A 13,927-nucleotide genomic window follows, 5' to 3' on the forward strand; every position below is an offset into this window, starting at 1 on the left:
GTTGAAAAAACTTTATTTAAAAGTATCATGTGCTCATATTGTTTTTGCTGGCAAAAGAAGTACATAAGTACTTATCTTATGTAGTTGTTTAAAGCAAGTGTAACAAAGTAAGACTGTACGAGTGCATGTTGTCCAGTTGTGTTGGAGCGGCTAGGCTAGGCTAGGCTAGGCTAGGCTAGGCTAGGCTAGCGTCAGCTCTGCGGAGTCGGCGGGAGCGATCCGGCGGTGGCGTAGAGGCAGGAGACGGTCCCAGCTTGTATCTGGAAGGTGTGTCCGTGGATGTGGTGGCTGGAGATGGGCTGGCTGGTCTGGCTGATGGAGATGGGCTGGCTGGTCTGGCTGATGGAGATGGGCTGGCCGGTCTGGCTGATGGAGATGGGCTGGCTGGTCTGGCTGATGGAGATGTGCTGGCCGCCCTGGTCGATGGAGATGGCCTGAGCGTGCTGCTGCTGCTGGACGGCGCCGTGTGCAAGGTGGGCGTGCTGCGCCTGCAGGTGCTCCATGGCATCTTTGCTCAGCGTGATGACGTGCGTGGGCTCGACAGGGGGCGCCGGCGGAGCCTCCAGCATGCTGATCATCTGGATGTGGGGGACGTGGTCGCTTTGTGGCGCGAGGGGTCTGGATTGGGCCGACGCTTCTTCGGAGGTTATGATACTGATCTCCTGGGCCTGACCCGGGACCAAGGCGATGTCGTTCCCCGTCACCACCAGCCGGATCTCCTGCTCGGAGCCTGGCGTCAGATGGTACTTCACCTCTTCCTGGGCTGGTGACGCCCTCTCCTTGTTGTGGGAATTGACGTGCGTTTTCAGGTTGTCCAGACGCGTGAAGGACAGGCCGCATTCGGAGCAGGTGAAGGGCTTCTTCCCCGAGTGGGAGGCGACATGGCGGCGTCTGGCGCTGGCGTCCGAGAAGGATTTGTCGCACACGTCGCAGCTGTACGGCTTCTCGCCTCTGTGGAGCAAAATGGAACATTTGGGATCCGTTGCCACAAAGAAAAGCTGCGTTTGAATGGCCGCATTAAACACGGCAGACATGCTAACACGCTAAGAATGGAATGCTCCAGACATTTGCGTCATGGCCAAATTGACATGATGCAAATTAGACGACGACTTCATCCAGCCCCAGCGACTCAATGCCACAGATAGATTTGGGAAATACCATTTTTCACTGTGTGGCCTCGCTGGAAGAACCTTTCTAAGGTCATGAAGTTGACCCGGTGGGTACCGTGGTAACGAGGTAACGAGCTATCCTCACCTGTGTATTCTGATGTGAGTCTACAAGGTGCTCTTGACGGTAAAACACTTCCCGCAGATCTCGCACGTGAACGGCTTCTCACCTGCCGCGACATCGCTCGTTAATGTTTTTTTACACAACATTTTGGTTGAACATTGTACCAGAAATAGTTTACTACTAAAACACCAACTTTAGTCTTATTTTTCATTCCTTATGAGATCAGGACTACTGACTAATCTAAGTAAGTAAAATCAATTCCTAGGTTTGATAGAACAATCCAAGTAACTGTTCCACTTCAGTCCTTTAGGTGGCACTAATGCACAAAATGTGAGTGTACTTTCCTTGAAACCACCGGTTGTGTTGGATCCAGTGAGACCTTGCCAAACTTGGCCCCAATGCAAGCTGACTCAAAAATGAAAACATTACTGGATTTGCACCTTTATCTGGATCTGCATCCTGGGTTTTTTTGTGGTTCTAGCTGTACCCCCCCGGCGCTACTTTACCCGTGTGAGTGCGCAGGTGCTTCTTCAGCTGAGCCGTGTCCAAGAACCTGCGCCCACACTGAGCACACTCCGGTAAGGACTTGCCTAGAATGAGCAGAGAAAGAGAAAGAAAATGGAGTCATGTGGTCCTGAACTCCAGACCACCTCGGGGTTACCTGAGTGGACTCTGTGGTGACTTTTCAGTTGCCTCTGCTGAGTGAAGCTCTTCCCGCACTTGTCGCAGCAGAAGGATTTCTTTTCTGCAAGGCGACACGACACAATGACGGCACGTTTAAAGACATCCGACACAAACACGGTGTGGGCGTCGGCCGCTTGCCTTGGTGGAGGTTCATGTGCTCGTGTAGGCTGTGTTTGGTGGCGAGGGCTTTGGAGCACACGCTGCACACAAACGGCGTCTCTCCGGTGTGCTTGTGCTGGTGGACCAGCAGCGTGTGCTTCTGGGTGAACGCCGCCCCGCACACCTGGCACGCAAAAGGTTTCTCACCTGGAGGCGGGGACAGACGCGTCATAAGAATATTGGGTATTCCGTTCGGTAGACGTACAGGAGGACCTCACCTGTGTGAGTGCGCAGGTGTATCTTCAGGAAGAGATGGTTCTTGAACACTTTGCCACAGTCCTCACACCTTGCCTCCGTGTCCGGGTACTTCCTCTTCCTGCCTCTCCTCGCCGCCTCTCCTCCTGAAGCATCAGCGCCCACCTTAAAGGAGCTGTATTTCACAGGCAGCGTGATCTTGCGTCTCCTCCGCCGATTGGGCTGCTCTTCGAGTTCAGATGCTCCCTCAGCATCATCGTGTTCTTCTCGTGCCTTCCTCGCCACCACGGTTGTCTTCGGTCGCCCCCTTTTGGGCCTTGATGACGGCGTCTGCTCCGCTGGCTTTGGCTCCGCCCCCTCGCCGAGTCCAGGCAGCAGCGCCTCAACAAGATCGCCTACCTGCAGCAGACGAGCGGCGGCCAGGAGCTGCCGCACGGCGTCTTCCTCCACGCACACCTGAGCGCTGTAGATGAACTCCAGCACGGCCCCGCACATGGCGGCCTCCACGCCATCCAGCCGGTAGGTGGCGCCGACGCAGCCACCGAGCTGGTCCTCGGCTGTGAAGAGTAGGGAGAAGTAGTCGCTGCTCGCCGCCAGCAGGGCCTTGTGAGCCCGGAAGCGCTCGTGGTCCACCAGCAGTGTGATGTCGCACAGAACGTCCCGCTTCCTGAGGCAGTCGAATTTACTCAAGATGCTGGTCTTGTGCGAGGAAGATGTGGCTGTCAGAGTCATGTTCCTCCCGGAAGGACTGCAGAAGAATATTGATAGCAATTACTAATCAACGGCGCTTGAATTCAACCATCTTCCATTATAAAATAAACACTTCTCAGACAAAATGTGGAACAGCAAAATACACTGACTATACGAATGATGTATTTAAATACATCAGTATGAGTGAATGGAAATGAACAAAGTAGCCATAAAGTAATAACTAAATATAGGTGCTATTAACGTTACTACTGGAAATAAATCTCCTGTTTTAAAAAAAAACCAATGACGTTGCTTCTACAATGTCAATTTTGTTTGTCTGCCTTCACTTTAGTTCTGTTCCTACATTCTGTAAGGACCTCAGAGTAAACATGAGACCACGTGACACAACCAGGAAGTGTGAGAAAGGCTAGACCGTCTGAATCCAGCAAGCTGAGGCGCGGCTGGAGCAGGAGCCTCCGAACATCTGGCCTCCGTAGACCGGGTAAGCTACTAACCCTGGTAGGACGCAGACCCCGAATTCAAACACAGCCAGCATACAACTTTTCGTGTTAGCAAGGAAGCTACAACGTCTCGAACAAAACGCTCGATCCCTTCTACAAACAAAACCTAGCTAAACACTCAGCTAAACACTCCCTGCAATAAAAACTTGAAAAAAACACAATCTAGACAAACATTTACTTCACCAAACCTGTCACGGTTTATCTGGGTTATTTAAAGCAGTAGCGAGCTGTTAGGACCTTACCGCCGTAGTCCAATGCTAGCCCGCCTGAAGAAAATGCTTGAATGTGTTATCGCGAGAAGTGCCACCACGACGAGACTGCCGTAAAATGACAAAGCTTCACACGCTGTGGATTGAAGTAGCCGAGATTGTACGTCATTTATCAAGCATGGTGGTAATGGACATGTATAGGTTTCCTTGTTTTTGTTAGGGGTGGCAGAAATGGAACATTGAAACGATTAAATCATTTGGAATAATTGATTCAGAAACTGCATGCCGGTCCCAAAAAGCCAATGGATCTACAGAGTTAGGTCATTTATCAGTAACAAAAAAAAAAAACAATGACAAACTTAATTCAAACACTGTTAGCATAGTGTGAGTCTGCGTGGGGGTGGCCTACCACAACAGTAGCATCACAGTGGCACTCTCCCTTTGTGTTGTGTTGCTGATGTTGAGCACAACAAGCACTTCACCTTTCAATAACAACGAGAAACAGTGAAAATACAGCTTTGGAAATGCTAACATACCATCTCTATAGAATAATGTTGGATTTGGCTTACCTTATTTGGACTCAACAAGTCAAAATGTTTCCACAGAGGAGACATTTTCCTCTTTCTAGGTGGCTCCATCTCCGAACTACTCTAAACTAATGCCACCGTACGCCTACTACACCGTACTACTACTACACAAAGCCTCCAAACTACCACACGCCACACGCTCAACTAATTGACTCTCGCCACAAAACACCACATTATAATGTCTAAGCCTGAGGGGTTTATATCGCTGATTGACAGGCAAACGTCGCGCCAAATTCCAAACCACTTCCCGAATCCGTCACGTGGTACAACCGGGCAGCGAGACTTCTGACGTCATCATTTCCAACCCCGCCCCCCCAATGAAGCAAGCCTCGGTACAGGCTTTGCGGGAGCGCCCACTCGATTACTCGACACCCTTCGAACCCACGGCACCTCTCGTAACGTCACTATTAGCATGTAATGAATCTAGGTCTGAAGTCAAGGAGTCAAACGAACTTAAAAGTCTGCCGCAAGAGCAGCACGTAGCTCCGTTAGCATCAAGCTAATCTCCCTCTTGGTTAGCATGCTAGCCGGAGAGTCTCTTTCTCTCTTTCAAGTTTTGTCCTGGACTTAGACATGGCTGAGACGTCCTATTATCACACACAAGATACAAATAAAGAATTGACCTCACTTAGCTGAAAGTATCAGGGATTGGAAGGAAATAGAAAACTTTGACGCGGGAGCCTGCACAACACACGTCTACTACTATATGGGCGTGGCCCATACCGAAAGTAAAATACAATTATTTTGAAAAAAAGCGACAAACCCCGGTGACGTCATCAAGTAACAGCGAGTCAGGGGAGAGGAAAGTTGTTGGTTGTTTACACCTAAAAGTAACGATTGGGTAGTCTGTGGCCTGTGCAAAATATTAGTTATATATATATTAAATATATTTATATTATTATTTTTCACATAAAATTGTGACTCATTTCCTCCTTAATTTATTTCCCTGATATTTTGACTTTCACATAAAATTTGTTGCCACTGTTTTATTTTTTTCCCCACTATTTCAACTTTATTCTTGGAATGTGAGTTTATTCCCATAATATTTTGACTTTATTCTTATTTCAATTTAGTCTACTAAAATGCTATATTTTTCCTCATAATGCTACAACGTCAATCTTGTAAAATTACAACTTTATTGTTTTTATTTTTGCCTTAATATTTTGCCTTTATTTGTATTCATTTTTTGCTGCTGGTTATTTTTTTTTTTTACTTTTTGTGGATTTTTGGGGCCAATAAAAAAAAAGCCACAGGCACAGCCACATTGGACAGCCCTGGTTTACCAGGTCTACCAGGTCTACCAGGTCTACCAGGTCTGTGGTCATGTCTAGAAGATGGTCAGATGTCTCATCAATATTTTTTGTAAATGGCGTTGCAAAGGCTGAACCCAAAAGGAAGCAAAGTGCACCACTTCCTGTCCTGATTGTTATGTCATAGTTGATTACGTCAACGTGGACCTCGGACTTCCTGTTTGGACTCGTCTAAAGTGTCCCAGTGCTCGTGTCTCCAGCAGGATGAAAGCAATCAAGGTGGCGGTGGTGGGAGCGGGCGTGGTGGGCTTGTCCACCGCCGTCTGCGTTGCAGAGGCCCTTCCCGTCTGCTCCGTGACGCTCCTGGCCGACAAGTTCAGCCCGGACACCACCAGTGACGTCGCCGCCGGGATCGTTCTGGGCGAAGAGTATCCAGGTAGGTACTGGATACTGTACTTCCCAGCCTGAACACAAGGCAGCAGCGTTTGAGCGCCAGACGCCATGTGTCTTAGACATTCCCTGGGAAAGACAAAGACGCTGGTTCCAGGACAGCTTTGAGCACCTGCTGGCCATCGCCCAGTCTCCTCACTCGCTGGAGGCCGGGATCATCTTCAGCTCAGGGTAGCCTCCAAATAAAGACCCGTGCCGTTCAGACGTTATTACAGCAGCGTTTCTCCCCCAGATATCAAATCTTCAAGGAACCTCCATCCAACAAGACGCCATACTGGTCGGACATCGTGTTTGGCTTCCGATTCCTGAGCGAGAGCGAGCTGAAACGCTTCCCGCACCACAAGTTTGGCCAGGCTTTCACCACCATCAAGTGTGAATGCTCCAGCTACCTGCCATGGCTCCTCAAGAGGTTCAGACGCTCCACTGTCAATATGAACACGCCGGGGGCTAGCAACACTAGCATAGCTACGTAGCGCTAACTTTACGCTCACATTTTAACAGCAATATCACGCTAGGTTAGACTGTTGGGGAGTCGGCAGAGCTTCAAGATTTGTAGCGAAGCCTGATTCTTCTGGATTCTAAATTGTGCTCAGGTTCCAGAAAGCCGGGGGTCACGTGGAGCAGAAGAAAGTCGGCCGCCTCCAAGAGCTGGGCCTCCGCTACGACGTCATCGTCAACTGCTCAGGTCTGGGCTCCAGAGACGTGGCTGGCGACAGCCAGGTGTACCCCGTTCGGGGGCAGGTCCTGAGGGCGGAGGCGCCCTGGCTGCAGCACTTCATCCGAGACGGTGACGGAAAGACGTACCTGTACCCCGGCATCCGCTACGTCACGCTGGGCGGCACCAGGCAGGTGAGGGACGAGCGCCTGCAGGTGGACCAGCGAGACAGCGAGTCCATCCTGGAGCGCTGCACGCTCCTGGAACCGTCGCTCCGTGAAGCCCGGCCGGTGGGCGAGTGGGTGGGGCTGAGGCCCGGCCGGTGGAACCCGCGGGTGGAGAGGGAGGAGCTGGAGGTGAACGGCGGCGGCCGCGTGCACGTGGTCCACAACTACGGCCACGGAGGATGGGGGGTCAGCATGGCCTGGGGCACGGCTGTGGACGCCATGAGGCTGGTGGGGAAGTGTCTTCAGGAGTTGTCTTTACCTGCCAAACTGTGACTGCAGTACCGCACTTGATACTACTACAACTTGATACTACTAAAGTTAAATAAGAAAACATGTTTTTTCTCTGCTGCCCCCCCCCAGTGTTTGAAGTGTCTTCTTGTAAATTTTTCCCATAATATTTGGACTTTATTCTCATAACTGACAACCTCATTTTCCCCCAAAATTACAACTTATTACAAAATAAATAAAAAAAACGCAAACTATATTAGGAAAGCAGGAAGTGAACAAATGTAAGAGTTAGTGATTGTAAAAGTACCAGATGGAGGGGTAGGATTTAATAAGCTTTGCTTCTTCCTACTCCTTTTGGACATGTGGAACTGGGAACCGATTATGGGATGTACTCAATTGGAATCTGATGCATGTTCAATAATAAAAGAAATTGATGAAAGAAGCAAGTTTGGTAAAACTCTTTTTTTTTTTTTTTTAAATACTTCACACTCAGCAGCCATGACGCCAGCCCACTTCCTCATCACATGACGGTCGTGCGAACACAAACCTCCGCCTCATATCATCAAAGTCTGCTTCCTGCACTTTTTCCAGGCACATGATAAAAAAAAGGTCAAAGTTTAACCTGATAAAAACAAAGTATACAGTATATACAAAAACTGTATGCGTACTGAGCTTTGTAAAATTCACCGGAGCTTTTCTTCCAAACCAAGCACTCACGGGAAATAAAAAAAAAACAAAAAAAAAACGCACCGCACATCTCACTTCGTATGTGTGAGCATTCAGTAGAACCCCGCCTTAATTCCACAGGACTGCAATCTATTTGCGGCAAGGATATGGGCGTCTATTCGGTTAAACGACGCATGTGCGTGTCATGTTTATGGACACCAACAAAAAAAAAAAAGCGTATCTTCCCGGAGGAGGAAGAGTTCACAGGCGAGTCAAGCTGTCGTTGGCGTTGTCCGGGTTGTCGCTGCTCTCGTAGCATCCAGAGTCGCGCGGGGAGTCTCCCGCCAGGTCGCGCACGCCCAGCAGAGGCGTCGCCTCGGAGAGGCCGCCGGTCTGCCCGCTTCGCTCCGGGTCACTGCTGCCTGCAGGGCACAGCGCCGCCAGCAGGGGGCATACTGTTACTGTTGGGTACCACAATGGAGACATCATTTTTGCCAGTATTGATTTCCAAGATATTATTTATATTTAGGTATTTTGGAATTTCTATGACATATTTAATAGTATTAAATATAGATTTTTGCCGGTATTGATTTCTAAGATATTGTAATATTATTTATATTTAGGTATTTTGGAATTTCTATGACATATTTAATAGTATTAAATATAGATTTTTGCCGGTATTGATTTCTAAGATATTGTAATATTATTTATATTTAGGTATTTTGGAATTTCTATGACATATTTAATAGTATTAAATATTGATTTTGCCAGTATTGACTTCTAAGATATTGTAATATTATTTATATTTAGGTATTTTGGAATTTCTATGACATATTTAATAGTATTAAATATAGATTTTTGCCGTTATTGATTTCTAAGATATTTTAATATTATTTATATTTAGGTATTTTGGAATTTCTATGACATATTTAATAGTATTAAATATTGATTTTGCCAGTATTGACTTCTAAGATATTGTAATATTATTTATATTTAGGTATTTTGGAATTTCTATGACATATTTAATAGTATTAAATATAGATTTTTGCCGTTATTGATTTCTAAGATATTTTAATATTATTTATATTTAGGTATTTTGGAATTTCTATGACATATTTAATAGTATTAAATATTGATTTTGCCGGTATTGATTTCTAAGATATTTTAACATTATTTATATTTAGGTATTTTGGAATTTCTATGACATATTTAATAGTATTAAATATTGATTTTGCCGGTATTGACTTCTAAGATATTTTAATATTATTTATATTTAGGTATTTTGGAATTTCTATGACATATTTAATAGTATTAAATATTGATTTTGCCGGTATTGATTTCTAAGATATTTTAATATTATTTATATTTAGGTATTTTGGAATTTCTATGACATATTTAATCGTATTAAATATAGATTTTGCCAGTATTGATTTCTAAGATATTTTAATATTATTTATATTTAGGTATTTTGGAATTTCTATGACATATTTAATAGTATTAAATATTGATTTTTCCGATATTGACTTCTAAGATATTTTAATATTATTTATATTTAGGTATTTTGGAATTTCTATGACATATTTAATAGTATTAAATACTGATTGGGCTGGTATTGATTTCTAAGATATTGTAATATTATTTATATTTAGGTATTTTGTAATTTCTATGACATATTTAATAGTATTAAATATTGATTTTGCCGGTACTGATTTCTAAGATATTGGAATATTATTTATATTTAGGTATTTTGGAATTTCTATGACATATTTAATAGTATTAAATATTGATTTTGCCAGTATTGATTTCTAAGATATTTTAATATTATTTATATTTAGGTATTTTTTTAGGTAATTTCTCTGCCATATGTAATCATATTAAATATAGATTTGGATGTTGATGATTTGATGGCGACCCACCGTCGTACTCCTGCAGCAGCTCCACGGCGGTGAGGAGCACAGCCCGGTGTTGGGCGTCCCTGATGTTCAGCTCGTCCAGGTCCTCCTCCTCCAGCAGCTTGAAGGTGTCCAGGTCGTCGTAGCCGTTGAACAGGAAGGTGGGGAGGTGCTCCTGCAGGCGGGCGAACAGAGAAGGGGGGGCGGAAAATGACGGGCGGCGGTGATGACGACGGCGGCGGCGGCGATGGCGCCGTGTCTTACTTTGAGGTTGATGCGCTCCAGGAGCTCCTCCACCGACGTGGGCTTGGGCTGTCGGGCCTTCCTGCGGCGCCGCGTCTTCTTGGGCTTGGGTTGGTCTGGGTTGATGACGTCCACGTAGATGAACTTGAAGGTGCCCACTTTGCCCTTGAGCATGCCCATCCACGTGCCCATTGGCGGCTTGCTGATGACGTCGATGACATCGCCGCTCTGCGGTGGGAGGGCGAGCGTGATATTGTGTCACTGTGGTTAACCCCCCCCCCCCCCCCCCAACCCCTCCCAAGTGATGTCACCTTGAGCTTGAGGGAGTCGGAGTCGTACGGACTGGGCGTGAAGTCGGTGTGGACCAGGGCGCGACCGCAAAAAGGTCCGCAGTAAGGCACCTCCTCCTCCTCGCCGTCCTCGGACTTGACGCTCTCTCGATTGCTGCTGCACGAGTCCGTGGTCCCCACCGTCCGACCGCCTGCTCAGAGCACAAGAGTCCAAAGACCCGCTTGACAACCACAGACTCAAAAATAGTCCAACTTCCAAATATTGATATTTTTCCATAATATTTCATCTCCATGCAACTAAAATGACATTCAGTAGAAATGTGTCATGGTGTTGGACGTGTGCACGAGTGCTGCCAGCACTGGTGAACAAGGATAAGCCACGCTGGAATTCATGCTCTACATCGCCAGTGCCGGCAGCACTCATGCAGCCCCGGACCATCCATATCATATCATATCATAACAATCATCTTGACAATAACGTGATGCTACCAGAGCTGTACACGGACTACTCTAGAACGTGTGGATTGCCGTGCTTACTCATGGAGCTCTGGCCGCTGAGGGAGCTCCTCAGGCTTTCCACAGATCCGGCGGCCTTCAGGTTGGGTTTCTCCAAAGAGTCCATCTGGGGCGAGTGAGGGCAGCTGAACGTTCCGTCCGGACTGGACTTCACGGGGAGGAGACCAGGATAAAAACCGGATGAACTTCAGAGTGTTTTGACCGGTGCCAGCTGGCGAAGCCTACCTGCTCCGAGAGAGCCGCCTGATACCTCCTGGTGAGGTGCTTCCTCATGGTCTCCCTCACAGACTTCACCTTCCTCCCCAGGGTGACGCGGGGAACCCTCGGGGACCTCGCTGCGTCCTTCACGTCGTCTCCATCGTTGGCCTGGTGAGGGGAGACAGCAGAGTCGTCAAGAAAGCGGGCGTACACGTACACGTGCACGTGGTCGTGGAGGAGACGTGTGGGAGAAGGACCTACGCCGTGTGAGGAGCCGTGTGAGGAGCCGTGTGAGGAGCCGTGTGAGGAGCCGTGTGATGCACGGCTGGTGAGGTCAAACCCTCCGAAGCTGCATGCTCTCTGTGGTGCCGATGAGCAGGTCAGCATAGGAAGATAATATTATTATTATTATTAATAATAATAATAACTATTATTATATTACTCCAGACAATAGTATAATAATAATAAATTATTATTTTTATTTTATTATTATTATAACTTATTATTATTATTATTATTATATTACTTCAAATAATAATAACAATTGTTATGACAACAACAATAATAATATTCATAATAATAATAACTATTATTATTATTACTACTATTATGATTATATTACTCCAAATAATAATAATAATAATTGTTATTATTATAACAACAACAATAATATATATATAATATATTATAATAATAACTATTATTATATTACTCCAGACAATAGTATAATAATAATAATAAATTATTATTTTTATTTTATTTTATTATTATTATTATTATAACTTATTATTATTATATTACTTCAAATAATAACAATTGTTATGACAACAATAATAATATTCATAATAATAATAACAATTATTATTATTATTATATTACTCCAAATAATAATAATAATAATTGTTATTATTATTTTATTATTATTATTATTATTATTATTATTATTATTATTATTATTATTATTATATTACTCCAAATATTATTACTCCAAATAATAATAATAATAATAATTGTTATTATTATAACAACAACAATATATATATATATATATATAATATATTATAATAATAACTATTATTGTTATAATAATAACTATTATTATTAATATTTTGAAGATCTCACCCCGTGGTGGCCGAGCGGGCTGAGAAGACGGCGGCGGAGTTCGCCATCCGTCCGTGAACGAGCGACGGCGGGCTCCTCGCCATCGTGAGCGTGATGGTCACAACAGGACGAAGCGGCGGCGTGGCTGGCTTGTCCCGCCTCGGGGGTGGTCTCCTGACCACCATGAGGAAGGGGGCTGCCCTCCAAGGCCTGGTGGCTACCGGAGGAGCGAGGCGTGGCCTGGCCCCCCGTGTCGCAGCTCAGGTGGTCTTGGAGGGCCAAGGTCAGCGAGTCCACGGGACAATGAGACGGCTTCTTCCACGCGTCCGCATCTCCGCTTTGATTCTCTGGAAGCAAATGTCACATGTACTGGGTAAGCACCGGGGGTCCCACCGGGGGTCCCACCGGGGGTCCCACCTGGGGGTGCCCCCTGGGGTTCCCACCAGCGGGTCCCACTCATAGTCATACCTATGGAGCATTTAGAGTGGAACGTGGGAGGAGAACCTGGAGAACCCAGATCTTCCACATCTCCAGACTGTGTGTCCAACATGCTCAGCAGGCCACGTGGACTGAACGTATCTAAAGTACTTTGCGTACCTTCAGCGCCGCTCCTCCTGGCCTCATCGATCCTGATCAGCTTCTTCTTGACCTTCCGGGTGGAGCTGACCAGCTTATGGAGTCTCCTGAAGGTCAGCCATTCTTCCTGCTCCGAGTCTGACAGGTCGCTTAGCTGAAGCAGAAGAAAAGATCTCCTTTATGTTGCAAGTTTTGAAAAATGTGCATCAACCTGAACCCCCCCGGGTCTCCCCCCCCCCGGGGTCCCCCCCCCGATCTGCCCTCCATGGCATAAAAGAGCTGCAAACGCTGCCTGAATGCGAACGCTGGCTGGCGGCACAATGGGGTGTTAGCGCTCAATAGAAGCGCCACCAGCCTGGAGTTGCCAGAGGGGGGCCCGGGGTCATTTGGGGGTGGGGGTGGGGGGGGGTTTAGCGCCAGGCCTCCGGCCGTGATTCAGCACACTTACGTTACAGTGTGCCGGCTCGCTGGCTGCAGTGGGCGAGGCGTCCGTGCACTCGGCGGATTCCAACGTGCGTGTCTGCCTGTTTCGGAGCGTCTCGTACTCCTTCAGCTGCACGCACACACGCAAACTTCATGACACACTCGACGAGACACGCTACGCACACACGCAAAGCACCGTTCATCACATACGGAAGTAGACGCGCTACTTGGGACGTTTTACACGCCAATGGAGCCACTACTGACTGAACAGCGCCTCAGATGGCTGCAGACGGTACTGCACTACATACAACAAATAAGTAACAAAGTTTATAAAGTCGTGTTAAAGTCACACTTTGGGATATTATTGTTTTGTTGCTCGGGTCCGAGTGTTACAGGCATTTGCCTTGGACAGCTACGTAGGGTGAACTTGCATGACCTTTGAACCAGGAAGTTCGTCCGGTGTGGAATTTAAAAAAAATGAATATTCAATTAAAATGAACAATAAAGAGCTGATACAAAATAACATGTCTTATCAATAAAATAAATCCCATTACAAATATTACAAAGAAATAAAATGAAAAGTAATTAGAAATTACATTTTAAATTCAGTCTTTTAAAAAATATTATCTAATAAAAGGTCATCAATTTTGTCATCAGATAAAAATTTAAAAGACTGAAAATGTGAATAAAATTGAAAAAGTAAATAAAATGGATACAAAACACTTTTGAATGTGATTTGTAATCAAAATAAATAAATACTAATGTGATACAAAATAACAAATCTTATCAATAAAAAGAAAATCCAAGTACTTTTACGACTAAAAATACATTTTACAAAAAGAACAAAAAGACAAAAACAAAAAGAAGTGAAAATGTATTAAAAAGTCTTAACATTTTTTTAATGCACTTTGGATCTTAGGGAAAAAATAAAAAATAA

At 45.6% G+C, this 13,927-nt stretch overlaps 3 protein-coding genes across 6 annotated transcripts in view; 1 reads left to right on the plus strand and 2 right to left on the minus strand.

Annotated features, from left to right (window-relative positions):
• Nucleotides 1–4,986, minus strand: zbtb24 (zinc finger and BTB domain containing 24). The gene is given in 8 exon segments (XM_058057350.1): nucleotides 1–951; nucleotides 1,255–1,336; nucleotides 1,737–1,820; nucleotides 1,892–1,975; nucleotides 2,053–2,215; nucleotides 2,287–3,016; nucleotides 4,098–4,170; nucleotides 4,258–4,986. Coding segments are annotated over 7 exon segments (1,917 nt in total). The 5' UTR covers nucleotides 4,112–4,170; nucleotides 4,258–4,986; the 3' UTR covers nucleotides 1–191.
• ddo (D-aspartate oxidase) lies at nucleotides 3,357–7,300 on the plus strand. 2 transcript variants are annotated; one of them, XM_058057351.1, is made up of 5 exons: nucleotides 3,357–3,460; nucleotides 5,786–5,961; nucleotides 6,038–6,146; nucleotides 6,208–6,384; nucleotides 6,569–7,300. In XM_058057351.1, the coding sequence occupies exons 2-5, from the start codon at nucleotides 5,790–5,792 to the stop codon at nucleotides 7,128–7,130; spliced, it is 1,020 nt and encodes a 339-aa protein (XP_057913334.1). In that variant the 5' UTR covers nucleotides 3,357–3,460; nucleotides 5,786–5,789; the 3' UTR covers nucleotides 7,131–7,300. The 2 variants fall into 2 exon arrangements, with proteins under 2 accessions (XP_057913334.1, XP_057913335.1); XM_058057352.1 differs by having other exon boundaries at nucleotides 3,385–3,460; nucleotides 5,789–5,961.
• sash1b (SAM and SH3 domain containing 1b) overlaps nucleotides 7,261–13,927 on the minus strand; it is a 26,911-nt gene continuing 20,244 nt past the window's right edge. Inside the window, exons 8-17 of one of the 3 annotated variants that reach the window (XM_058057349.1) lie at nucleotides 13,016–13,120; nucleotides 12,589–12,721; nucleotides 12,013–12,338; nucleotides 11,152–11,250; nucleotides 10,918–11,058; nucleotides 10,714–10,840; nucleotides 10,198–10,367; nucleotides 9,908–10,114; nucleotides 9,668–9,818; nucleotides 7,261–8,212 (exon numbers count right to left, since the gene is read on the minus strand). In XM_058057349.1, the coding sequence (XP_057913332.1) occupies nucleotides 8,013–8,212; nucleotides 9,668–9,818; nucleotides 9,908–10,114; nucleotides 10,198–10,367; nucleotides 10,714–10,840; nucleotides 10,918–11,058; nucleotides 11,152–11,250; nucleotides 12,013–12,338; nucleotides 12,589–12,721; nucleotides 13,016–13,120 (1,659 nt within the window). In that variant the 3' untranslated portion in view covers nucleotides 7,261–8,012. The remainder of the gene's footprint in view (nucleotides 8,213–9,667; nucleotides 9,819–9,907; nucleotides 10,115–10,197; nucleotides 10,368–10,713; nucleotides 10,841–10,917; nucleotides 11,059–11,151; nucleotides 11,251–12,012; nucleotides 12,339–12,588; nucleotides 12,722–13,015; nucleotides 13,121–13,927) is intronic. The other 2 variants (XM_058057347.1, XM_058057348.1) reach the window with 2 other exon arrangements.

The sequence above is a fragment of the Doryrhamphus excisus genome, chromosome 19 (genome assembly GCF_030265055.1).
Source record: "Doryrhamphus excisus isolate RoL2022-K1 chromosome 19, RoL_Dexc_1.0, whole genome shotgun sequence".
NCBI lineage: Eukaryota > Metazoa > Chordata > Actinopteri > Syngnathiformes > Syngnathidae > Doryrhamphus > Doryrhamphus excisus.